At 51.9% G+C, this 25137-nt stretch overlaps 1 protein-coding gene across 1 annotated transcript in view; it reads right to left on the bottom strand.

Annotated features, from left to right (window-relative positions):
• LOC311319498 (phospholipase DDHD1-like) overlaps positions 1-25137 on the bottom strand; it is a gene marked incomplete at its 5' end in the record, with an annotated part of 35837 nt that continues 10700 nt past the window's right edge. Inside the window, 10 exons of the mRNA XM_084451057.1 lie at positions 1-189; positions 514-717; positions 3815-4055; positions 4355-4504; positions 4736-4811; positions 5122-5384; positions 5800-5906; positions 6553-6662; positions 14180-14327; positions 15377-15505. Of these exons, the coding sequence (XP_084307183.1) occupies positions 5-189; positions 514-717; positions 3815-4055; positions 4355-4504; positions 4736-4811; positions 5122-5384; positions 5800-5906; positions 6553-6662; positions 14180-14327; positions 15377-15505 (1613 nt within the window). The 3' untranslated portion in view covers positions 1-4. The remainder of the gene's footprint in view (positions 190-513; positions 718-3814; positions 4056-4354; positions 4505-4735; positions 4812-5121; positions 5385-5799; positions 5907-6552; positions 6663-14179; positions 14328-15376; positions 15506-25137) is intronic.

Genomic DNA, 25137 nt, shown 5'->3' with positions numbered 1-25137 from the left:
GTGTTTATTCCAGCTCTGGGCTGTCCTCTGAGGGAGTGGGCGGATCCTTCTGCTTGTACAGGAATGTCAATAGGAAGAGCGCCACGTCGTGTGAGGCCCAATAGGCCGTGTGCGAGGTCACCGCCGACCAATAGCGGCTCTCCACCATGCCCTCGCGCAGCTCGAAGTCGATGCGTCTCTCCAGCTCCACTGGACAACAGAGAGAATGACAGGACACGGCTACAGGACACTGGTCAGCAACACCATCACTAGTGGGCTACACTCAAAAACTAAGTACGGATTGTACTACATACTAAATAGCAACAACTAAACCTCTATGGATGAGTAAGTGTAGTATTCATTTTTCAGCCCTAACAGAGGCATTGAAATACATAGGTATGATGTCCATAATATATAGTAGAGCTATCACGATCAGTGTGTATAGTTATATATGCTATCTGTATGTAGTGTATTAATATGGAGTGTGTATAGAGTGTGTATATAACCTGTGGTAAATGAGTGAGCTGGACTTACACGACGTGTCGACGATCGCGGATGAGGACTGGGACATGCTGGAGAGGCCGTATGCTGATTGGCTGTCGACAGCCCTCTTCGGCTCCTCCCCCTCCGCGATGGCCCCTCCCTCCACCCCGGCGCACACCGACGAGGGCTGGCTGCTGGAACGAGAGAAACGAGAGAACAGGATCCCACCGATCCCCTTCCCTATACTGGCCGCTCCTAAGGAGGAGGAGAGAGAGAGAGAGAGAGAGCGAGGGAGGGAGGGAGAGAGGGAAGGAGAGATAGAGAAAGGGAGGTAGAGAGAAGAAAGAGAGAGAAGGAGAGGGAGGCAGAGAGAGAGAGGAGAGGGAAGTAGGACAGAGAGTGAAAGAGAGTCAGCGATTAGACAACCAATGCAGCCGCTTGAGTCTTTACCACTTTTCTCCACCAGAGGGTGACATTGCCCATGTAAACTATTCATCATCAATCATCAGGAGATGGGCAGAGCCTGCAGTACTGCAGTAAGCTACATTCAAGATGGCCAGGCCAGTTACAGGTACAGGTCAGTTACAGGCCAGTTACAGGTACAGGTCAGTTACAGGTACAGGTCAGTTACAGGTACAGGCCAGTTACAGGTACAGGTACAGGTCAGTTACAGGTACAGGCCAGTTACCGGTACAGGCCAGTTACAGGTAGCGTCTAGGGTTGCAAAATTCCAGGAAAATTCAAAGTTAGAAACTTTCTATGGGAATTAATGGGAATTAACAGGAATCAACTGGACATTTTGGGGTTATTTAAACCAACTCTATTTTGTCATATAATACAGATATAAATATTCTAACTTTTTTTTTTGTCATAAGCATGCGTGAAAACATTTCTAGTACAAAATGTATATACACGTATATAGACATTTGTATATATGTATATAAACGTATATACATTTGTATTATGACTGCGAGGAATCTGGGTGTGACCCTGGACGACCAACTGTTGTTCTCTGCACATATTACATCCGTCACACACTCTTGCAGATATCTGCTCTACAATATCAGGAGGATTCGCCCCTTCCTCACTGATGAAATGGCGCAGGTGCTCATCCAGGACTTTGTCATCTCCAGCCTGGACTACTGCAACTCCCTCCTTGCTGTGGCCACGGCGTCAGCCATTAAACCCCTGGAGCTTGTCCAGAAAGCTGCTGCTCGCCTGGTGTTCAACCACCCCAAGTTCTCCCACACAACTTCCCTTCGTTCCCTACACTGGCTCCCTGTAGCGGCTCGCATCCAGTTTAAAACTCTGGTACTGGCCTACAGGGCAATGAAAGGAACAGCTCCCTCTAGGTCATGGTCAAATCCTACAGCCCCTCCTGACCGCTACGCTCTGCTACCTCGGGGGGTCTGGTTACCCAAAATGTTCCACCCCTTTGCAACCCCCTGCTGTGTGGGTAACAGAAGACCTGTCTCCACCTGTCTGATTCTGCGTGGTCCCCCCCTGCTGAGGGCTCAGCTCCTAGTGAAATGTAATTAGAAAACCAGCTACAGTAGTGAGACCCAAATGACCTACTCTCTGACCCAGCCAATGACCAAACACAACCACACATGAAGATGTTTTCAACTAAACACAACACATGAAGATGTTTTCAACTAAACACAACCACACACGAAGATGTTTTCAACTAAACACAACCACACATGAAGATGTGTTCAACTAAACACAACCACACGAAGATGTTTTCAACTAAACACAACCACACATGAAGATGTTTTCAACTAAACACAACAACACATGAAGATGTTTTCACGGACGGCAGTTTGACTTTTGAGGTAGAATAGGCAATGGCGAAAGAGCAAGAACAATTCAAAGGATGAGAATATTCCACCAACCCTTTGCTTTTAGAATACCCAATACCATTGTGCCCTTGAACAAGGCACTTTAACTCTAGACGGGGAGGGCACCTAGCTTGGGAGGTAGAGCGGCCGGCTGGGGATCCCAAGGTCCCCGGTTCGATCCCAGCTTCCGGAGTGTTCCGAAGTGTCCTTGATCAAGAAACTGAACTCACATGTGGCACGGTAGCGCAGTACTTAGTACTGTCGCCTAACAGCAAGAAGATCTCCGGGACTTTCTGTGTGGAGTTTGCATGTTCTCCCCGTGTTCGCAAGGGTTTCCTCCAAAACAAACCAACAGGAAGAACATGATGGCTAACGCTGGACGAGGACGGACAGGAGCACGGACAGGACTGGTCCCTACTGCCTGCTCCCAGCTGCCATTGGGGGAAGGACGATGGGATGAAGAGCAGGAGAAGAATTTCATGGGTGGACGCTCCTGTCATTTTGTGTGTGTGTTTCAGCATTGCCTACACTGTGTGATGCGTTTCACTGCATGAGCAATAAAGATTAGGGCTGTCAATCGATTAAAAAATGTAATCGAGTTAATCAATTAACAATCAGTTAACAATAATTAGGCATGTGAATCATGATTAATTGAACATGAATTAAGTGAACATGATAAAAGTTTTAAAAACGTATTAACTTGTGTTTTTTTTTTTTGGGGGGGGGGGAACAAATAGCCTACATGTGTTGGTGTTAGAATAAAGAAATGCATGACAAAGTGGTGAGTAGCCTAACATTCAGATTCAGGGGCTGGAGCCAGGCTAAGTGGAGGAATCAAGAGTTTTTTTTTTTTTGCTTTCTTTACTTAACTTGCTTCGATGGGAAGACATGTCATCACTGCCATATGAGCCCACAACTCTTTTTATCTCAACTTCCATCTGGAAGCTTTTTTGAAAGGAAATTCACCATGCCTAATGTGAACATCTGTTGAACGTCCAATAGGAGATCAACTATATCCTCGGGCCGTCGTGTTCCCTCAGCGAGTGTTCACCTGGCTGAATGACTGCGTGTGAAACACAGATACATGTAACGTATCAACGCTTCACACGCCTTGCAGTAATACAGCCGGGTAAACACTCACGTTTGGGGGCGCCCCGGTAGCTCACCGGGTAAGGCGCGCCCCATATGAGGGCTAGTCCTTTGCTCGGCGGACCCGGGTTCGATTCCCGGCTCGGGTCCTGCGCCGCATGTCCTCCCCTCTCTCTCCCACGTTTCCTGTCTCTCTCAACTGTCCTATCCCATTAAAGCTGAAAAGCCCTAAAAAATATCTTTAAAAAAACACTCACATTTGGAATTACGGGTTTGGGTCAAAGTTTGGGTCAAATTCGGTCCCATTAATAATTTGTGTTATTTTATTTTTTAACGTATTAAAGTTTCCAGGTGAATCTCGAGCGTTGACGCGTTAACGGCCCTGATAAAGATGCTTGTTAGTTTGTTAGACGGCGGCGTACCCATGATGCTGGCCTTGCCCAGGCTGGTGATGGACTCTCCGTAGTGGCGCCGCGGCAGGACCGGCGAGGTGCTGGGGCTGGGGAAGCTCTCGCTGTCGGAGGACGCCGGGTCCTTCAGCGGGTGCAGGAAGGTGGGCCGGATGCGCTCGTACGCCGTGGGGCTGGTGGCGCTGCACCAGTGGATCTGGACCGGCGCCACGTTGCTGTAATGTTTCAGAACCAGAGGCTCCAGTCTGTAGGCCTGCGGACACACACACACACACACACACACACACACACACACACACACACACACGGTCAGGCAGGTACTGTACCACGTCAGGCGTGTGTGACTGTGTGTGTGTGTGTGCGCGTGTGTGTGTTGTATATGTGTGTGTGTGTGTGTGTGCGTGCATACATGCGAGTCTATGTATGTGTGTGAGTATGTGTGTGTGTGCGCGCGTGCGTGTGTGTGTGTGGGCGCGTGCGTGTGAGTGTGTGTGTGTGTGTGCGTGTGTGTGTGTGTGCGCGTGCGTGCGTGTGCTGGTCCGGGGGTCCTACCACGGGGTCTGTGGGGTGGAAGACGTTGAAGAGCCTCTGGCAGATGGCACTGGGCAGGATGTGATCCTGGGAGCCGCTGGTCCCCGGCCGGATCCCCCGCAGGGCCAGGAACACCGCCAGAGGAGAACCCATGCAGAAGAAGTTCTCCACCTGGGGGAGGAGAACACTGATAACACCTGCAGCCTAATCAAGTGAATAGATCCTCTCCATCTACTCTCTCTCTCTCTCTCTCTCTCCATCCATCCATCCATCCATCCATCCATCCATCCATCCATCCATCCATCCATCCATCCATCCTCCCTTCCTGGTGAGTCACACTGGATTTCTCTTCTTCCACACAGTCATCTATCTCATGATCCATACTGAGGAGCAGCAGTGTACCTTGAACCTGAGAGCCGGGGGCGCTGACGGTTTAGACGCCTCCAGAGCCTGAAGCTGATCCTCCAGTTCTTTTAACCTGGAGAGAGAGAGATACAGAGAGAGAGAGAGAGAGAGAGAGAGAGAGTGGGGGGGGGGGGGGGGGGGAAAGAACGAGGGAGAGAGAGAGACAGAGAGAAATGAGAGAGGAGAGAGAGAGAGAGTTGGTTAGGTGTGATAGGACAGAACAGGAATTTAAAGGTCAAGCTCTATTCTTACCTACTGTAGTAAAGTCTAAAAGATGATCATTCACTCTCATTTCTTTCCATCTCCTCCCACATCCTCCCTACCTCCGTCTCTAATCCCTCCCTCCCTTCGACTCCTCCCCCTCTCCCTCCAACCCCCCCCACCTGCTCCTGGTGATCTGCAGCTGCTGCAGCAGGTGTCTCTCCTGGTAGCCGACCCAGGTGAGGTCCAGCTCGTGCTCCAGCTCGCCGTGCTGGCGCAGGCAGAAGCGCACCGGGTCCCAGCCCGTCATGATGTCGAAGGCGATCACGCAGCCCAGCGAGTGCGACACCATGGACACCTTGCCGCCCCGCTCCTCGAACTGGGGGTGGCGCGAGCAGAAGAGAGAGTACAGACGGTTGAGCTCCTGGGTCAGGCCCTTGGTGATCTGGAGGGAGAGAGGGAGGGGGGGGAATGATCATAATAACAAATTACATTTAATTTATCCCGGTACAGAGGGCTGGTGCTGGTCCGTGTGTGTGTGTGAGTGTGTGAGTGTGTGTCTCACCTCGTCCCGGTACAGAGGGCTGTTGCTGGTCCGTGTGTGTGTGAGTGTGTGTGTGAGTGAGTGTGAGTCTCACCTCGTCCCGGTACAGAGGGCTGGTGTAGTACATGTGTGTGTGTGTGTGTGTGAGTGTGTGTGTGTGCGTCTCACCTCGTCCCGGTACAGAGGGCTGGTGTAGTACATGTGTGTGTGTGTGTGTGTGAGTGTGTGTGTGTGCGTCTCACCTCGTCCCGGTACAGAGGGCTGGTGTAGTACATGTGTGTGTGTGTGTGTGTGAGTGTGTGTGTGTGCGTCTCACCTCGTCCCGGTACAGAGGGCTGGTGTAGTACATGATGTCCATGGCGCTGCTGTTGAGCAGGTCTCTCAGTCCTCGGACCTTGTCTGGGGTGATGGAGTCCACCGTGTCTGAGGAGACACACACACGTTAGGTCAGGACAACCAAGACCATCCCCCCCCCCCCCCCCCCCCCACACACACACACACACACACAGACTGTCTGGTCTCACCCCCCCCCCCACCCACCCACACACACACACAGACTGTCTGGTCTCACCCCCCCCCCCCACCCACCCACCCACACACACACAGACTGTCTGGTCTCACCCCCCCCCCCCCCCCCCCCACACACACACACACAGGCTGTCCGGTCTCACCCCCCCCCCCTCCCCTCACACACACACACAGACTGACTGGTCTCCCTCCCCCCCCCTCCCCTCACACACACACACAGACTGACTGGTCTCCCTCCCCCCCCTCCCCTCACACACACACACAGATTGACTGGTCTCCCTCCCCCCCCCTCCCCTCACACACACACACAGACTGACTGGTCTCCCTCCCCCCCCTCCCCTCACACACACACACAGACTGACTGGTCTCCCTCCCCCCCCTCCCCTCACACACACACACAGATTGACTGGTCTCCCTCCCCCCCCCTCCCCACACACACACACAGACTGACTGGTCTCCCTCCCCCCCCTCCCCTCACACACACACACAGACTGACTGGTCTCCCTCCCCTCACACACACACACAGACTGTCTGGTCTCACCTCCGTCCAGAGCCAGTTTGGAGCGCCACTCCACAGGGAGGAACTCCACGTGCTCCTCCGTGTGCTCGGCAAAGTGCTGCTCCTCCATCTTCCTCACCGCTGCTCTCAGCCTGCGCACACACACACACACACACACACACACACACACACACACACACACACACACACACACACACACACACACACACACACACACACACACACACACACACTTACTTGAATATCTTCATTTGAGTTCACATTTTGACAAGAACACAATCAATAATAGATGCACAAGCTTTGGGAATCTCAGCGACATAAGTTTCCAGTCTCAGTTCACGGATGCAGGAAGCAGCGTCTCTGACAATTATTGGAAACATTTGGCTTCGGCATTCCTGCCATCTGAAAGTCCCTCACAACTAGTCTGTGGACATTACTTCCTAGGTTACCAAATATAAACACCAGCAGTTTGCATTTGTACCCAAGCTGTATAATTGCATCTTTGAGCAGTTGGTACTTTAAAACCCTGGAAAATTCCGAAGGAATGCCTCTTCCAGACTGTGCTCAAATATACATCCTACTTCTCTCTCTCACGCACACACACACACACACACCCAACCCACACACACACACACAGGTAGACAGTATTTATCTTGCTCCTGTGCTCCTCATTAAACCTTTAGGTTGATAAACACTTGGTTTCCATGGCAACGTTGCCCTTCAGAGCAGAAGCAGTGCCTACTCATCACAGCGGGGTGAATGTGTTCAGAACCTCCCCACTCTCCCTCCACGTCAACCAGGGTGTTCAGAACCTCCCCACTCTCCCTCCACGTCAACCAGGGTGTTCAGAACCTCCCCACTCTCCCTCCACGTCAACCAGGGTGTTCAGAACCTCCCCACTCTCCCTCCACGTCAACCAGGGTGTTCAGAACCTCCCCACTCTCCCTCCACGTCAACCAGGGTGTTCAGAACCTCCCCACTCTCCCTCCACGTCAACCAGGGTGTTCAGAACCTCCCCACTCTCCCTCCACGTCAACCAGGGTGTTCAGAACCTCCCCACTCTCCCTCCACGTCAACCAGGGTGTTCAGAACCTCCCCACTCTCCCTCCACGTCAACCAGGGTGTTCAAAACCTCCCCACTCTCCCTCCACGTCAACCAGGGTGTTCAGAACCTCCCCACTCTCCCTCCACGTCAACCAGGGTGTTCAGAACCTCCCACCCACTCTCCCTCCACGTCAACCAGGGTGTTCAGAACCTCCCCACTCTCCCTCCACGTCAACCAGGGTGTTCAGAACCTCCCACCCACTCTCCCTCCACGTCAACCAGGGTGTTCAGAACCTCCCCACTCTCCCTCCAGGTCAACCAGGGTGTCTTTACTGAGCTTCTGTTTGCCCAGTCCCCCTCAGCCCCAGGAGAAAGACAGAGGGAGAGAGAGAGACGTAGTGAAGAGAGCGAGCGAGAGAGCAATGACCTTTTAGTGAACTGGGGTGCGACGGAGCTGCTAATTGACTTTGTAGCCTAGCTTAGCTTAGCTTCAGCCAAGAGGGGATTGGGAATCTCCTAGCGTTGGCCAGATCACTTCAGTCCATACGGTTTCCATGGTAAGAAGCTAGGGAGTAGCCTAGCACTAGCTCGTTAGCTTAGCATGCGTGGCTAAAAGGCTGGGAAGACCTCACAGCCTGCACTCAAAACAAGAGATGAAAGAACAAGAGAAGAACTACTGAAGGAGAGATGGGAGAGAGGGAACGAGTGATGAGGAAAGAAGAGAGTGAGGAGAGAAAAGGAGATAGAGAAGAGATCGATACAGACAGACAGAATACTTTAATAATACCCAATGGGAAAATTCCCTTTTTGTAGCACATGAACAACATAAAACACATACAGCACAATAAAAACAGTAAAAAAAAAATCTATCACACAAGGGCATTAAAAGGCAATCAACTATCACTACCAAGAAGTGTGGAAGAACAAATAAAACCACAATCTAAAATGTCAATTCATTCTAAAATGTAGTTAAAGTGTCAGTTAAGTCCATCGGCATGGCCTCCCACCAGTCAGGGGGTGCATTACAAAGTCTGATGGAAGCAGAGAGAGAGAGAGAGAGAGAGAGAGAGAGAGAGAGAGACAAGCAGAGAGAGAGAGGGGGGAAGCAGAGCCGTGTAGCTGGAGCAGACTAGGCTGGTGATCCGTCCTCCTGGGAGACCCAGCGGAGGAAGGTCTTTAATCTCCGCAGGGCCGGGGGGCGGGGCCTAGGCTTGGCCAGCCTGACTTGCTCTACTTTACCTGCTTAGCTGGACTAAGCCCCTATCAGAGCAGAGGGTGCAGACACTAACCCTCTGATACACACACACGCACGCACGCATGCACGCACACACACCAGCCAGGACCGTTGTGCTCTTCCCCAGCCAAGGCCAGGCTATATAGTCCTATTGCCCCAAGCAGACAGATAGGCAACCTCGGAATCCAATATCCCTTTCTCCATCTCCGTCCGTCTCTCTCCATCAACGTCTCCGTCTGTCTGTCTCTCTCCACCCGTCTGTCTCTCCACCCGTCTGTCTCTCTCCGTCTCTCTCTCTCTCCGTCCGTCTCTGTCTCTCTCCGTCCGTCTCTGTCTCTCTCCGTCCGTCTCTGTCTCTCTCCGTCCGTCTCTGTCTCTCTCCGTCCGTCTCTGTCTCTCTCCGTCCGTCTCTGTCTCTCTCCGTCCGTCTCTGTCTCTCTCCGTCCGTCTCTGTCTCTCTCCGTCCGTCTCTGTCTCTCTCCGTCCGTCTCTGTCTCTCTCCGTCCGTCTCTGTCTCTCTCCGTCCGTCTCTGTCTCTCTCCGTCTGTCTCTCTCGATGAACGAAATATTCAAGTTGAAAATCTTTATTGATTACATTGCGTAATTCATTGAGAACAAAATTATGTAAGAACTGTCAATGGAAACCAATATAGATATAATTATAATTTTATTCAAGATAGAAATACGTTCATGATTTCCTTCCGGCAAGAGAGGAACGCTTCACAAAGTTCATATATGCTAGGTGACTGTCACATTAGTGCGGTTTGTATGCAGTTTAAGAGGCTATACCTCCGACAATAATAGGGAACATTTGTTTTTATTTTCTCTATTTGCTGGCTGTCCTGTGAGTCCATGTTGTTTTCTCAATAAACCAGATTTAACCTTTTGAGCGAATCTTGGTAAATCCTTTGACTAGATCAGTTAAAATCCATTACACTGGTAGGGGTGAGCCATTGAAGTAGGATGCTATGGCTCAATGAAACAATCTCATGTCAAGTGGTTTTAATTAGTTTTGACAAAATATGAAGAAAAAAAATAAAATTATTGCAGCTTTAATGTTAAGAACATGTTCATGTTTAGCTGAAGTAAAACTGAAATAAAACTTGGAAAGCTCTGAGTTTCACTGAAGGTATGATACAACAGTTTTCCATGGTCACTTTAAAAAAAAAAAAAACCCGCAATAAATCGTAATATTGAATCGCAATACTTACAGAATCGCAATATATATCGAATCGGCATTTAAGTATTAGGATTGAAGTATTAGTATTGAAACTGGAGGCCCCTCTCAATTCCCGTCCCTAATAACGGCAAACAAATATTAAGTTATTGTAAATTAGTTGTTACATTTCACAATACAATATTATATTACATTAGTCATTTAGCCGACACTTTTATCCAAAGCGACTTACAATAATTGCATTTAACATTGGCTTTTCCTATGTGCTACTACTTGCCAGAACTTACAAGTGCATCTCCTTTCTAAAACCAGTGACTAAGAGCATAATCTAGTGCTGAAGGCAAAGTGCAAGAATAGCAAACTAAAAGACAAAAAAAGATATGCCTTGTACCACCTTGTTCAAAGAGGTTTGTGTAACAGTGTGTGTTTATGACTGTGTATGTGTGTGTGTGTGTGCGTGCATGCGTATGTGTGTATGGTGTGTGTTCATGCGTACGTATGTGTGTGTGCATCCAACCCTGTCATTAAGCACAGCCGAGCTCGCAGCCTGTGGACAGTAAACACGATCTTTATCTCTCACTGAAAGGTTCTGTTTTAAAGGTCAACCTTTTCACAACACTGGGAGCTGGAGGGGCGAGGGAGGGAGAGAGATAGGAGAGAGAGGGGGAGAAGGAGAGATGGAAAGAGAGAGAGGGAGGGAGGGAGGGGAAGAGGAGGACAAAGAAACGGACGCAGGTGGTGTGATGGAGGATAAACAGAGGAGAGCACGTCAGGGGAGAGAGGGTTGGAGTGGTGGTCGTCAGAACCGGCCAGGTGGAGTGTGTGTGTGTGTGTGTGTGTGTGTGTGTGTGTGTGTGTGTGTGTGTGTGTGAGTGAGTGAGTGAGTGTAAGGGTGTATGTATGTGTGTGTGTGTGTGTATATATATATATAATGTATATATATATATGAGTGTGTGTGTAGGGTGTCTCAGTGTAGGGGTGTGTGTGTATATCTCAACTGTTCCTTTCCTGCCCTAACCATGGATGTACAGTATTAAGAGAACTCCATGAGGCATTCCAAGATGGCGGCCTGTTAATTCCAATGAAAGTCGTGGATCCCAGCGCATACAGTTCTGTGAACCCTCCTTCCGAGGTCCGCAACACCTGTCCAGTGTTGTTCTGTCCAGTGTTGTTCTGTCCAGTGTTGTTCTGCTTGTTCTGTCCAGTGTTGTAATGCTTGTTCTGTCCAGTGTTGTTCTGCTTGTTCTGTCCAGTGTTGTTCTGCTTGTTCTGCCCAGTGTTGTTCTGCCCAGTGTTGTTCTGCTTGTTCTGCCCAGTGTTGTTCTGCTTGTTCTGTCCAGTGTTGTTCTGCCCAGTGTTGTTCTGCTTGTTCTGCCCAGTGTTGTTCTGTCCAGTGTTGTTCTGCTTGTTCTGCCCAGTGTTGTTCTGCTTGTTCTGTCCAGTGTTGTTCTGCCCAGTGTTGTTCTGCTTGTTCTGTCCAGTGTTGTTCTGCTTGTTCTGTCCAGTGTTGTTCTGTCCAGTGTTGTTCTGCTTGTTCTGTCCAGTGTTGTTCTTGGCCCTGTCTGTCTGTCCCTTCCTCCCATAGACATGCATGGGGAGAGGAACAGCTGTAAAACTACGGCTCTCAGTGGCTTCTAAACAAAAATGGACCCAATGAACTTGACCATTCAAAGAGTTTTTGACTTTGAGTGATACCCAGAAAATGTTTCTCCAGATGGTTCATTCCCCATGCTTGTCTATGGAAAAAAAGTATGTTGGGGCCCAAAATGTGTCACTTGCAGTACCGAGCTTTGCCACTATGCCGTTGGTCTCGTAAAGTGAAAATCATAGGTTCAATCCCCCCTAAAAAACGGCAGTAGGTAGTTTAAACACAATTTGTCCTACTTTCACCTTGCACTGCAAGTAGGCTTTGTACTCCCAATTAAACCCAGCGGTTTGTTCATCCCATCATTAAACAAACACATTTCTGCATTGTTTATTAAATTAAACTATAGGCCCAGGCTATTTTGCAAAAACATTATCTCCGTTAAGATTCTCCTAAATCATGTTTGCCCATTATCTGTGGTGAGGAGAGTAACGCAGGTTTAAAACTGTAGGCCTCTTGATCACGGTGACGTTTGTAAAACCAACACAGTGACAACACGTGGGACATGTAAAAACAAATTCATTCACCCTAGTGTGGAGGAGTACTTTGGATTATCTTACACAAGATTTGTATCAATTTCTAAGTGTTTCTATAGTTTCATCCTTCTGCCATGGGAGTCGCACTTTGTCGTTCCTCCAGAAATGTGCGCCCGCATGGGTCAGAGCTGCCGTAGGGGTGCGCACGTTCTAACCCCCTGTACCACTGTGTGACGGCTCTTGTGTTAGTGTCACGCGAGGCGATGTTTGTGGCCAACACGCCTGCCTGACTGGCTCTGCTGATCTAGAGAAGTGATTACTTTATAACAGCCCAGCTATTCATGGATGCATGAGGAAGTGCTTTATACCAACAAACGTAAGCATTTCATGCATGCGAAACATTTCCACCTTATCCACCAAACACAATAGAACTTGTTGATGCCAAATGCTTCCTTCCCTCCCTCTCTCCCTCCCTCTCTCCCTACTCCCCTACCCCCCTACCCCCTCCCTCTCTCCCTACTCCCCTACCCCCTCCCTCTCTCCCTACTCCCCTACCCCCTCCCTCCCTACTCCCCTACCCCCTCCCTCTCTCCCTACTCCCCTACCCCCTCCCTCCCTCCCTACTCCCCTACCCCCTCCCTCCCTCCCTACTCCCCTATCCCCTCCCTCTCTCCCTACTCCCTCCCTCCCTCCCTCCCTACTCCCCTATCCCCTCCCTCTCTCCCTACTCCCCTACCCCCTCCCTACTCCCCTACCCCCTCCCTCCCTCCCTACTCCCCTATCCCCTCCCTCTCTCCCTACTCCCCTACCCCCTCCCTCTCTCCCTACTCCCCTATCCCCTCCCTCCCTCTCTCCCTACTCCCCTACCCCTCCCTCTCTCCCTACTCCCCTATCCCCTCCCTCCCTCCCTACTCCCCTACCCCCTCCCTCCCTCTCTCCCTACTCCCCTCCCTCCCTCTCTCCCTACTCCCCTATCCCCTCCCTCCCTCTCTACCTACTCCCCTATCCCCTCCCTACTCCCCTACCCCCTCCCTCTCTCCCTACTCCCCTACCCCCTCCGTCCCTCTCTCCCTACTCCCCTATCCCCTCCCTCTCTCCCTACTCCCCTACCCCCTCCCTCCCTCTCTCCCTACTCCCCTACCCCCCTCTCTCCCTACTCCCCTACCCCCTCCCTCCCTCTCTCTCCCTACTCCCCTACCCCCTCCCTCCCTACTCCCCTACCCCCTCCCTCCCTACTCCCCTACCCCCCTCTCTCCCTACTCCCCTACCCCCTCCCTCCCTCTCTCCCTCCCTACTCCCCTACCCCCCTCTCTCCCTACTCCCCTACCCCCTCCCTCCCTCTCTCTCTCCCTACTCCCCTACCCCCTCCCTTCTCCTCATTCATCAGTGATTGTTGGGTCTTGAACAGCAGGTGCAACAGCGTAGTGCTCCAGACCTGCTATTCATAACCTCTGAGTTATTAGTGCTGTTCAGTCCTCACTGAGACAAACAGAATTGTTCCTCTCCTAACACACACACACACACACACACACACGCACACACACACACACACACACGCACACACACGCGCATACGTACAAACTACATTCCAAAAAGGTAATGTTTACCTGAGACACATATCAGTAGGCAGTAGACATAGTGGATGCGTGCATGCCTGTGTGTGTGTGTGTGTGTGTCAGTGTAGGGGGTGTGTGTTTGTGTGCGTGCCTGTGTGTGTGTGTCAGTGTAGGGGTGTGTGTTTGTGTGCATGCCTGTGTGTGTGTGTGTGTCAGTGTAGGGGGTGTGTGTTTGTGTGCGTGCCTGTGTGTGTGTGTGTCAGTGTAGGGGGTGTGTGTTTGTGTGCGTGCCTGTGTGTGTGTGTGTCAGTGTAGGGGGTGTGCGTTTGTGTGCGTGCCTGTGTGTGTGTGTGTCAGTGTAGGGGGTGTGTGTTTGTGTGCGTGTCTGTGTAGTCAGCTGCGTAACACCAGGTCTCATAACAAACACATGACCAGAGCTTTATCATGTTAGTGAATCACGTGCCCACTGCATGCTGGGTATAGCGCACACACATGCACACACACGCGCACACTTACATGCCAGTGTTCTTGATGATGCGACCCTGGTCCATCTTCTGTCCGATGCCGTGGACTACGAAGACGATGTGCGTGGTCTGGGGGGGCTTGTCCTCCAGCGACGCCTCCTCTACGTAGCCCCGGTGGAGGCGTGTCCCACTGCTGGATGCTGATGGTGGGGGTGGGTGGGGGGGGTGGGGTGGGGGGGCGGGCGGTCAGCACAACACGGTTGAGGTCAACTCTCTTGACGTGTGAGCATACGACAGAAACGCCAACAGGCAACATTGCTTGTTTGTTTTTAGGAGACAGGGGTTAAAGGACACTGGGACTGTCTTGTGCGAAAAAAAAAAGGACTTTTAAAAAGCGCTCACATTAAACAAGCGACAGTGTTTTAATTGTGGAATGCTGGGAGCCGAGGGCCCACTGGGACTGTGGCTCTCGCTGAATCCCTGACTGGAGCTAACGCTAAATGGACCGCACTTATATAGCGCTTTTATCCAAATTGCTTTACAATGGCCTCTCATTCACCCATTCACACACACACACATACACACACCAATAGCGGCAGCTGCCATGCAAGGTGCAAGTGTTCAGCGTCTTGCCCACACTTCGACACGAGGGAAGGAGGAGTCGGGATTCGAACCGCCGACACGACGATCAGTGGACGACCCGCTCTACCTCCTGAGCTACAGCGGCCCTAAACAGCTAAACATGTAGCTGTGGCTGTACAGTATGTGTGTATGTGTGTGTGTGTGTGTGTGTGTCTAGCCTGGTTTAGAGGTACTGTGCTGTAGCCCAGGGGGTCAGAGCAGCCCTACAGGACCGGCTCCTGTCCTGACAGGCAGCCCTGCAGAGATTTCCTCCCCAGCCGTGGGTCTGTGTGTCAGAGAGGAGATGGAGATCTTCCTCCTCATCTCCACACACAGGACAATTCAATTCAATCAATCAATCAATCAATCAATCAATCAATCAATCAATCAATCAGTAACCTGGCAATTTGCCGTTAACTACTGATCTATAGTCGTATCACTGTTAATGTCAGAGTTGACAGTGTAATCGGATTCCAGCTCGGCGATTGGGTGGTGGTTGCATGAATGGAATTCTAGCTCCGTGATTGGGCGATTGGTGAGTGAGTAGGATTCCAGGTCCGTGATCGGGTGGTGAGTGAGTGAGTGAGTGAGTGAGAGAGAGAGAGTGAGAGAGTGAGTGACCCCTGACCTTTGGAGAAGCCTAGTTTCTGGGTGACGGTGCGGGCGATCTTGGAGGTGGTGGCGTCGCTGTAGAGGTAGACCTCGTCCACGCTGTGCCAGTCCACGTGAGTCCTGCTCAGCTTCAGACTGTGCACCGCTGCAGGGGGACAGGGACGGACGAGGGACAGGACGAGACAGGATGAAACGGGGGGATGGACAGAAGGAGGGATGGAGGGGATGATTCATGGGGAGGTGAAGCAGAAAATGGAGATATGGAGAAAAGAACAGAGAACAGGGAAAGACGGGTGGAGGAGAAAGGAGGACAGCGTGAAAGGAGGAATGGAGAAATGACAGACGGTAGGAAGGAGAGAAAGGGAAGGAGACGGATGAAGGAAGCAGAGGAAGGAAGCAGAGAAAGGTGGCAGATGAAGGAGACATAAGAAGGAGAGACAGAGGAAGGAGACAGAGGAAGGAGACATGAAGGAGACAAAAGAAGGAGACATAAGAAGGAAACAGTGGGAGGAGACAGATGAAGGAGACGAAGGAGACAGAAGAGAGAGACAGATGAGGGAGACAGATGAGGGAGACAGAAGAGGGAGACAGAAGAGGGAGACAGATGAGGGAGACAGATGAGGGAGACAGATGAGGGAGACAGATGAGGGAGACAGATGAGGGAGACAGATGAGGGGGAGAGATGAGGGAGACAGATGAGTTAGGGAGGGAGGAGAGAGATGAGGGAGACAGATGAGGGAGACAGATGAGTTAGGGAGGGAGGAGAGAGAACAGCATTGTGAACTGAGGCTTCACTTCTGGCATTACATCACAACTAAAGTTTACAAATCGGTCTGATCTGGTTCTCGACCAAATACAGGCGACAGCACTGATCTGAAACGTGTCACCAGAGAATACACACACACACAGACATCTGGAATAGGATGAACCAACACACTCAATCTGCATATTTCAGCCCTTACTCGTACCTCTTGGATATGTGCCAACCGACAGTGTGTTACCGACACAGTAAAGCACTGTCGTAGTCTAGCTTCCTCTTTCTCTCTCTCTCTCTCTCTCTCTCTCTCTCTCTCTGTGACCAGGCACATGACGTTGGGACGAGTAGGGGAGGAAACATGGCATTAAGGAAGGAAGCAGACTAGGACACTAGTCACTGACGGCTAGGACACTAGTCGCTGAGAGCTAGGACACTAGTCGCTGGGACCCTAGTAGTCACTGAGAAATGGGACACTAGTCAATATGAACTACTGTAGGACACTAGTCACAGAGCTGGGACAGTAGGCGCTGAGAACATGAAGGATAAATGACACCGTTTGACTTGGCGGAGCGTGGAGCGGGTCGGGACAGGCGAGTGTACGAGAATGTTCTGTTCAGAAGCCGTGTTCTGAACGGTAAAAGGAACCCAGGGAGGCGCTGGCATTGGTCCAAAGCACAGTCACTCAACCATCTCCCTGTGGCGTCAGGAGCCAATCAGAAGAGAGGAGGCGGAGGCGGGACTAGGACGTTCAAGAAGACTTTTCTGGAATCCGTCCATTCTTATGTGTGATTATGAGGCATGAGATGGACAGGGAAGACAGGACGGGGTGATGTTTAAAAGCTTTTGCTGGACAAGATGGGAGGGTGGGGCGGAGAGGGTTGGACAGCAGTCCCATTTAGCTGTGCTTTTTTCAGATTTATCTTTTTTTTCCGAGCAAGGTGATTGCAAGTGATTTAGCACCCATCTGTTCTGACTGCCCGTTAAGACTAGCTTGGACCTGCAGACAAGAACAGCAGCCCTGAGAGAGAGAGAGAGAGAGAGAGAGAGAGAGAGAGAGGTGGAGAGGTGACAAGGAGAGGGGGGCTGTTGGAAGGAGGGAGTGAGAGTGAAAGAGACAAAGAGAGAGCGAGAAAGAGAGCCAGGGGGCCACTTAACATGAGAGTCACGTCCGTGTATCCTCTCCATGACGCTCTCTCTCTCTCTCAGATGGCGTCCAGATAACCGCCAAGGCAGCGTTTCCCCGGCGCATCATCACTCAGCCTGATCCCTTCCAGAACACATGAGCCGGTGGCGTAGCGCTAGCTCGCTAACCATCACCCCTACGCCCTACCCCCCCTTCACCCCTACCCCCTACCCCCCCTCAGTCCCATCCCCTCCACCTCCTCCTCATCACCCCTACGCCCTACCCCCCCTTCACCCCTACCCCCTACCCCCCCTCAGTCCCATCCCCTCCACCTCCTCCTCATCACCCCTACCCCCTACCCCCCCTTCACCCCTACCCCCTACCCCCCCCTCAGTCCCATCCCCTCCACCTCCTCCTCATCACCCCTACCCCCCCTTCACCCCTACCCCCCCTCAGTCCCATCCCCTCCACCTCATCACCTCTGTCCCCGTCCCTCTGTCCCTGCTGCTCTCCTGGGGGCCCCTGGAGGGGGGGGGGGGGGGGCGGTCATCAGGGACTGTGGTTCTGCGCAGTACAGTCACATGGTGCTCAGGGTCGAGGAGGACCCCTGGTCAAGTCTCATCAGGGAGAGAGCTGGCTGAGAGCTGAGAGGCTGGCTGGGTGGAGGGATGGATGGAGGGATGGGTGGAGGGATGGGTAGAGGGCTGGGTGGAGGGATGGATGGAGGGATGGGTAGAGGGATGGGTAGAGGGATGGATGGAGGGATGGGTAGAGGGATGGGTGGAGGGATGGGTGGAGGGATGGGTAGGTAGGTGGGTAGAGGGATGGGTGGAGGGATGGGTGGAGGGATGGGTGGAGGGATGGGTGGAGGGATGGGTGGAGGGATGGATGGAGGGATGGGTAGAGGGATGGGTGGAGGGATGGGTGGAGGGATGGGTGGAGAGATGGGTGGAGGGATGGGTGGAGGGATGGATGGGTGGAGGGATGGGTGGAGGGATGGATGGAGGGATGGGTGGAGGGATGGGTGGAGGGATGGGTGGAGGGATGGGTAGAGGGATGGGTGGAGGGATGGGTGGAGAGATGGGTGGAGGGATGGGTGGAGGGATGGGTCGAGGGCTGGATGGAGGGATGGGTGGAGGGATGGGTGGAGGGATGGGTGGAGGGATGGGTGGAGGGATGGGTAGAGGGCTGGATGGAGGGATGGGTGGGTGGAGGGATGGGTGGAGGGATGGGTGGAGGGATGGGTGGAGGGATGGGTAGAGGGATGGGTAGAGGGATGGGTGGAGGGATGGGTGGAGGGATGGGTGGAGGGATGGATGGAGGGCTGGATGGAGGGATGGGTAGAGGGATGGGTGGAGGGATGGGTGGAGGGATGGGTGGAGGGATGGGTGGAGGGATGGGTGGAGGGATGGGTAGAGGGATGGGTGGAGGGATGGGTGGAGGGATGGGTGGAGGGATGGGTAGAGGGAGGGTAGGTAGGTGGGTAGAGGGATGGGTGGAGGGATGGATGGAGGGATGGGTAGAGGGATGGATGGAGGGATGGGTAGAGGGATGGGTGGAGGGATGGATGGAGGGATGGGTAGAGGGATGGGTGGAGGGCTGGATGGAGGGATGGGTAGAGGGCTGGATGGAGGGCTGGATGGAGGGATGGTGGGTGGAGGGATGGGTGGAGGGATGGGTGGAGGGATGGGTAGAGGGCTGGGTGGAGGGATGGGTGGAGGGATGGGTAGAGGGATGGGTGGAGGGATGGGTGGAGGGATGGGTAGAGGGATGGGTAGAGGGATGGGTGGAGGGATGGGTAGAGGGCTGGATGGAGGGATGGGTGGAGGGATGGTAGAGGGCTGGGTAGAGGGATGGGTAGAGGGCTGGATGGAGGGATGGATGAAGGGATGGGTGGAGGGATGGGTAGAGGGATGGGTGGAGGGATGGGTGGAGGGATGGGTGGGTAGGTGGGTAGGTAGGTGGGTAGGTAGCTGTGTGGATGGCTGGAGGTCAAGCCGTTCTGATGAGAGACCGAGGGAGCGCTGCTGTGTGGACCAAGCGTAAACGAGTCATTGTGTTTTCCGGTACAGCTTTCCGGAGCCATTATTCAAGCAAGACGGTCAGAAAAGACCTTCAGGAAAGAGGCCACTTCATCTTGAGAGAGAAGAGAATTAATCAGCATCCGGCAGAATCAATGAAAAAAAAAAAAACTGACGTCTGACAGTCTCTCTACGCACGTTTATTGTTTATGAGTCACAGGCTGTCATTTATCATCGCAGATCTTCAAAGGAACAACCACTTGGGAACAAATCACACAACATGCGTCGCCACCAACACTAAAGCACACTACAACAACACAACACCACAGGACTGGACTACAGCAGCAGCACCAGCAGGGGGATCAGCACCTCGTCTAAAGCCACTTCACCACTTTGACACCGCGGCGGGGGGGGGGGGGCATCTCGACAGTCTCGGCTCGCTTCCTCCCCTCGTCTCCTCTGCCTCGCACCCGCCGACGGTAAAAGCACAGGGATGGGGCGACGGCGTTACGGTGGACCGCAGGGCGTCGCCGGTCCGTGTGTTTTCGTGTGGGTTGCGGACAGGAGGAGGAGAGGAGAGAGGAGTGGAGGCCGCCTCACACTGCTCCAGATGCCCCCCGTACTGCCCCGGGGGAGGGGGGTGGGGGCTCCACTGTAAAACAGGAAGTCCCGGGCGCTCGGCCAGACGTCTCAGTGATGGACGGTCGGCGGACGTGAGGGATGTGGCCAATGAGAGGGTGCGAACGTGTGCGGCTGCGCTCGGGGGACTTCCTGTTTTACAGTGCGAAGCTGAGCCGAGGGTGGTGGGGGGGAGGGGGGGGCGACGACAAAGCGAGGATCAAGGACGCAGAGGTTAAGAGGTTTACACTGGGGAAGCTTTCCAACCAGGAAAAAGAGAACCGCCATGAGGGGGAGGGAGGATGAGAGAGGAGAGAGAGAGAGAGAGAGAGAGAGAGAGAGAGAAAGTGAAAGGGAAGAAGAATTGAGGAGAGCTTCTTCTGTTCCACACCTCGGAGGATTTCCACAGTACATGGCCCCCCCCCCAAATCTGACAAGGGGGTGTGACAGCGAGTGAGTGAGTGAGTGAGTACAATAACAAAGGAGTGTGACAGCGAGTACACTCAGTGCCTGCTAGGGTCTTCTGAGGTAAACAGAGTGAGTGAGCGAGTGTGTGTGTGTGTGTGTGTGTGTGTGTGTGTGTGTGTGTGTGTGTGTGTGTGAGCAAGCACGCAGCTGTGGAATCTGACCTCAGGAGATTAGGAGCTGACTAAATACATGAGCTGGGGAACTCCGGGGGGACATTCTGCTAGACCACCGAGGTCCTGCAGAGCCTGGTGGTGACGTCTGTGTCTGTGGGGGGTAGTTACAGCAGGCTAGGCTGCTCTGTGTGTCTGTGGGGGGTAGTTACAGCAGGCTAGGCTGCTCTGTGTGTCTGTGGGGGGTAGTTACAGCAGGCTAGGCTGCTCTGTGTGTCTGTGGGGGGTAGTTACAGCAGGCTAGGCTACTCTGTGTATCTGTGGGGGGTAGTTACAGCAGGCTAGGCTGCTCTGTGTCTGTGGGGGGTAGTTACAGCAGGCTAGGCTGCTCTGTGTCTGTGGGGGTAGCTACAGCAGGCTAGGCTGCTCTGTGTGTCTGTGGGGGGTAGTTACAGCAGGCTAGGCTGCTCTGTGTGTCTGTGGGGGTAGTTACAGCAGGCTAGGCTGCTCTGTGTCTGTGGGGGTAGCTACAGCAGGCTAGGCTGCTCTGTGTGTCTGTGGGGGGTAGTTACAGCAGGCTAGGCTGCTCTGTGTGTCTGTGGGGGGTAGTTACAGCAGGCTAGGCTGCTCTGTGTCTGTGGGGGTAGCTACAGCAGGCTAGGCTGCTCTGTGTAGCTTGTGGGGACTGAAAGCAGCCTGTGTTCCCTCCACGGTCTCTGTGGACCCTCAAGGAGAGCTCTGTCCCTCCGGCCCCCGATGCTGCGTCTGCTCTGGTGAGAGCATAGATCCATTAAGATGGGATCACGCTGCTGGAGGGGGGAGGGAAGAGGGCTCTGTCAATGGCGTTCCCAGTAAAGGACAGGGGGCTTGGGGACAGGGGGAGGGAGAGCGCAACGGAGAGAGAGCGAGGGGGAGAGAGAGAGAGTGAGAGAGAGAGGGGGAGAGAGAGAGGGAGAGAGTGAGAGAGGGGGGGAGAGAGAGGGAGGGAGGGAGAGAAAGGGAGGGAGAGAGAGTGAGGGGGAAAGAGGGAGAGTGAAGGAAGGAGGGAGAGAGAGAAAGGGAGGGAGGGAGAGAGAGAGAGAGAGAGAGGGGTAGGAAGGGAGAGAGGGAGGGACAGAGAGAAAGCAGTGGTGACTGGGTCATAGCAGGGACGTTCGTTCTAGGTCCAAATGGGCCTAGCGCTTACATCTAAGGCAGAGGTCAGAGGGGCAATCCACGAGAGAGAGAGAAAGAGAGAGAGAGAGAGAGAGAGAGAGAGAGAGAGAGAGAGAGAGAGAGAGAGAGAGAGAGAGAGAGAGAGAGAGAGAGAGAGAAGACAAAGGGGGGGGGGGGGGGGTAGTTCAATTGTAAACTAGGACCTACAAGGGGGGTGGGGGGTGGCAGCAGGTCTAGTACAGATACAGGAGGTGTAGAAAGTGCTGACGTTGACGTTGTACAGTACCTTGGCAGCGCTTGCGCTTGTGACCTGTGGTTTTAGCACTGGTCTGATATCCGCTCCAATTGAAGAGGAAGGGGAGGTAGAAAGGAGGCAGGTGGGAGAGAACTGACAACCAAGAGACAGTCAGTAACCAAGGTAACCACCGCCATCCCACTACGCCGCCGCAAGTGGGAGGGGTTTCATTCATCAACTAGTGCTGCCGCCAGCTCTGGTCTCTGCTGGTTAGGTTCCAGGTTATTATGTGATACTTGTTAATAGAGAGACCAGCGGGGGGGGGAACACAACTGCAACACTACTTGACAAATTCCCCCAAAATGAGCGAAGTAGCATCTGAAAAGTATATAATTTTACAGCTAGTGCAATCTTGAGTCGTTACTTTAACTCAATACGGTCTTCACACTTCACGCTGCCTTTAACTGTGAAGAATAATATTACAGTGGGTCGCTAATACCAGCACTCTGCTTGTTGAGATAACATGACAACACATCATTTGCTTCTGACCCACATGGAGGCAGAACATGAATATGACATATACCTGTACACACAGAGTACACTGTTCGGTCAAACACACACAACACAGGAAGTAGGACTCACACAATTAATAGCAACAAAAGGACATTTGAATAGCATAGACCTGTGCATTTGACAAGGGCAGAAAGCCCTATTAACAGATAAAAGAAAGCTATTAACAGATAAACAATAGCAACAGCTAAATATTTTGTACAAAAATAACTCCTACAACTAGACACTGACAGTCTCCCTCGCTTGTGTTTAAAATGGCTTCTTGTTCATTCTGAATAAAGTACATCATTGTGGTTTGTGGAGGAATCAGTTTAGAGAAGGAGGAGGAGGAGGTTCGCTAACTGAAGAAGCCAGAAACGCCCACCGACACATTCCCATTCCTAACCTTCTGTCACATGGCTCTCTAAATCTACTCACTGTCAGTCTCACACACACTCAATCTCTCTCTCTCTCTCTCTCACACACACACACACACACTCCCTCATTCCATCTCTCTCTCTCACACACACACACACACACACACACACACACACACACACACACACACACACACACACAGTATCTCTGTGTGTCTGTCTGTCTGTCTCTCTCTCTCACTCACACACACACACACACACACAGACACACACACACACACACACACACACACTCAGTCTCTCTCTCTGTCTGTCTGTCTGTCTCTCTCACACACACACACACACACACACACACACACACACACACACACACACACACACACACACACACACACACACACACACACACACACACACACACAGTCAGTCTCTCTGTCTGTCTGTCTGTCTGTCTCTCACACACACACATCTCATATATCAAAATCTCATGATGCTATAAATAATGATGACAGGTCACCAAACATGTGATTAACATTGGCAGGTTATCAAGGGGACGGTTTATAATTAGATAGCAGGGAGCTGAATACACATGACCGAGCAGAAAGAGTTGGTACGAGCCACAAGGCTTCTCCATCAGCTCTTGATTACCAAGTTAACGCAGAGGGAGGCTGGCCTGTGAGGCAGGGAGGTTGGGGAGAGGCTGGCCTGTGAGGCAGGGAGGTTGGGGAGAGGCTGGCCTGTGAGGCAGGGAGGTTGGGGAGAGGCTGGCCTGTGAGGCAGGGAGGCTGGGGAGCGGCTGGCCTGTGAGGCAGGGAGGTTGGGGAGAGGCTGGCCTGTGAGGCAGGGAGGCTGGGGAGAGGCTGGCCTGTGAGGCAGGGAGAGGCCCGTAAGGCTTGCCCACTCTGGGCTGTGAGGCAGTGACAGGCTGCCCAGCGGCTCTGGAGGACACAGACACCGACTGAGATCAGCTGCAGCGGAGACACCACCCAGTAACACAGCAGCACTGACAGGACACAGAGACACCAACAGAGCTGATCCCCCCGCCTCTCTCTGCCGAGTCACCATACTGGACCACGGCGCTAACGTCAAAGCTCTTAGGGAATAAAGAGGGCTACTGTGGTGTTCAAATTGGGCCTATCCAACTGTACAGACTATAGAATGCAGTGCTGTATTTAAGCAATTGGTCAATTGCTTTTCTACAACGGTTACTACATATATATATATTCACAAAAAACACTCAGTAGTAATATTCAATCATTTATTTACCGATCATTCTTATCATTTTAGTATTTACAAAATCTTCCGCGATAGGCTATAGTTCTGAATTAAATGGTTGCCAGGCAACATAGGCTCTCTCGCCTATTTGGGTTGGCCTTGTTCACATAAGCCATAAGGCATAATTCGGGTTCACGTTTATTTGAATATTTCCAGCTATGGTGCAGTTATTAAAACAGTTCTCCAGAGCACTCGTTTTTGCTGGTAGGGGTGTGGAAGTGTTGGAGTCGGACTGATGAGTGAGTTTTTGTAATAGGATACGAAAAAGGCGAGGTTGCTGCGAGTGGTTGCTACGCAAAGCATAGCCTACTGCTTGATCTTATCAATGGCTTCGTCAATGAGATAGACGGCGCATTAATACTAATTGTTATGCGGTCGCAGCCGTGGGTTACAGATTATTTTACCACGGCTGCTTGCCAATCAGAATCAAGTATCCAAACTCTACGTTGTAGAATATATATTATTGTGCTGCAGAGTACTGTGTATTGGCTACTGGCTTTTAAAAGCAGGAGTCAATATGGAAAGGTGTTAGTGAAGCAGTGCTGTGACATGGCTCCAGGGCGTGACCTATATACAGTGGTGGTGGTTTCTCTGCAACCAGCAGCCATGTTCAGAACAACGTTCAGATTACACATCATCTCTAGAAGAACGTTTAGGTTACACATCATCTCCAGAAGAACGTTTAGATTACACATCATCTCCAGAAGAACGTTTAGATTACACATCATCTCCAGAAGAACGTTTAGATTACACATCATCTCTAGAAGAACGTTTAGATTACACATCATCTCCAGAACAACGTTCAGATTACACATAATCTCCAGAAGAACGTTTAGATTACACATCATCTCTAGAAGAACGTTTAGATTACACATCATCTCCAGAAGAACGTTTCGATTACACATCATCTCCAGAAGAACGTTTCGATTACACATCATCTCCAGAAGAACGTTTAGATTACACATCATCTCCAGAGGAACGTTCAGATATGTGAAAATATAAACACCATAACATTAGTGTGTGTTTGTGTGTAACATGGCACGGTCAGTCAGTAAAAGGTGTGTGTGTGTGTGTGAGAGAGAGTAAGAT

The sequence above is a fragment of the Borostomias antarcticus genome, assembly GCF_949987555.1.
Source record: "Borostomias antarcticus genome assembly, chromosome: 16".
In the NCBI taxonomy this organism is placed as follows: Eukaryota; Metazoa; Chordata; class Actinopteri; order Stomiiformes; family Stomiidae; genus Borostomias; species Borostomias antarcticus.
This window is presented reverse-complemented; position numbering and strand designations above follow the sequence as displayed.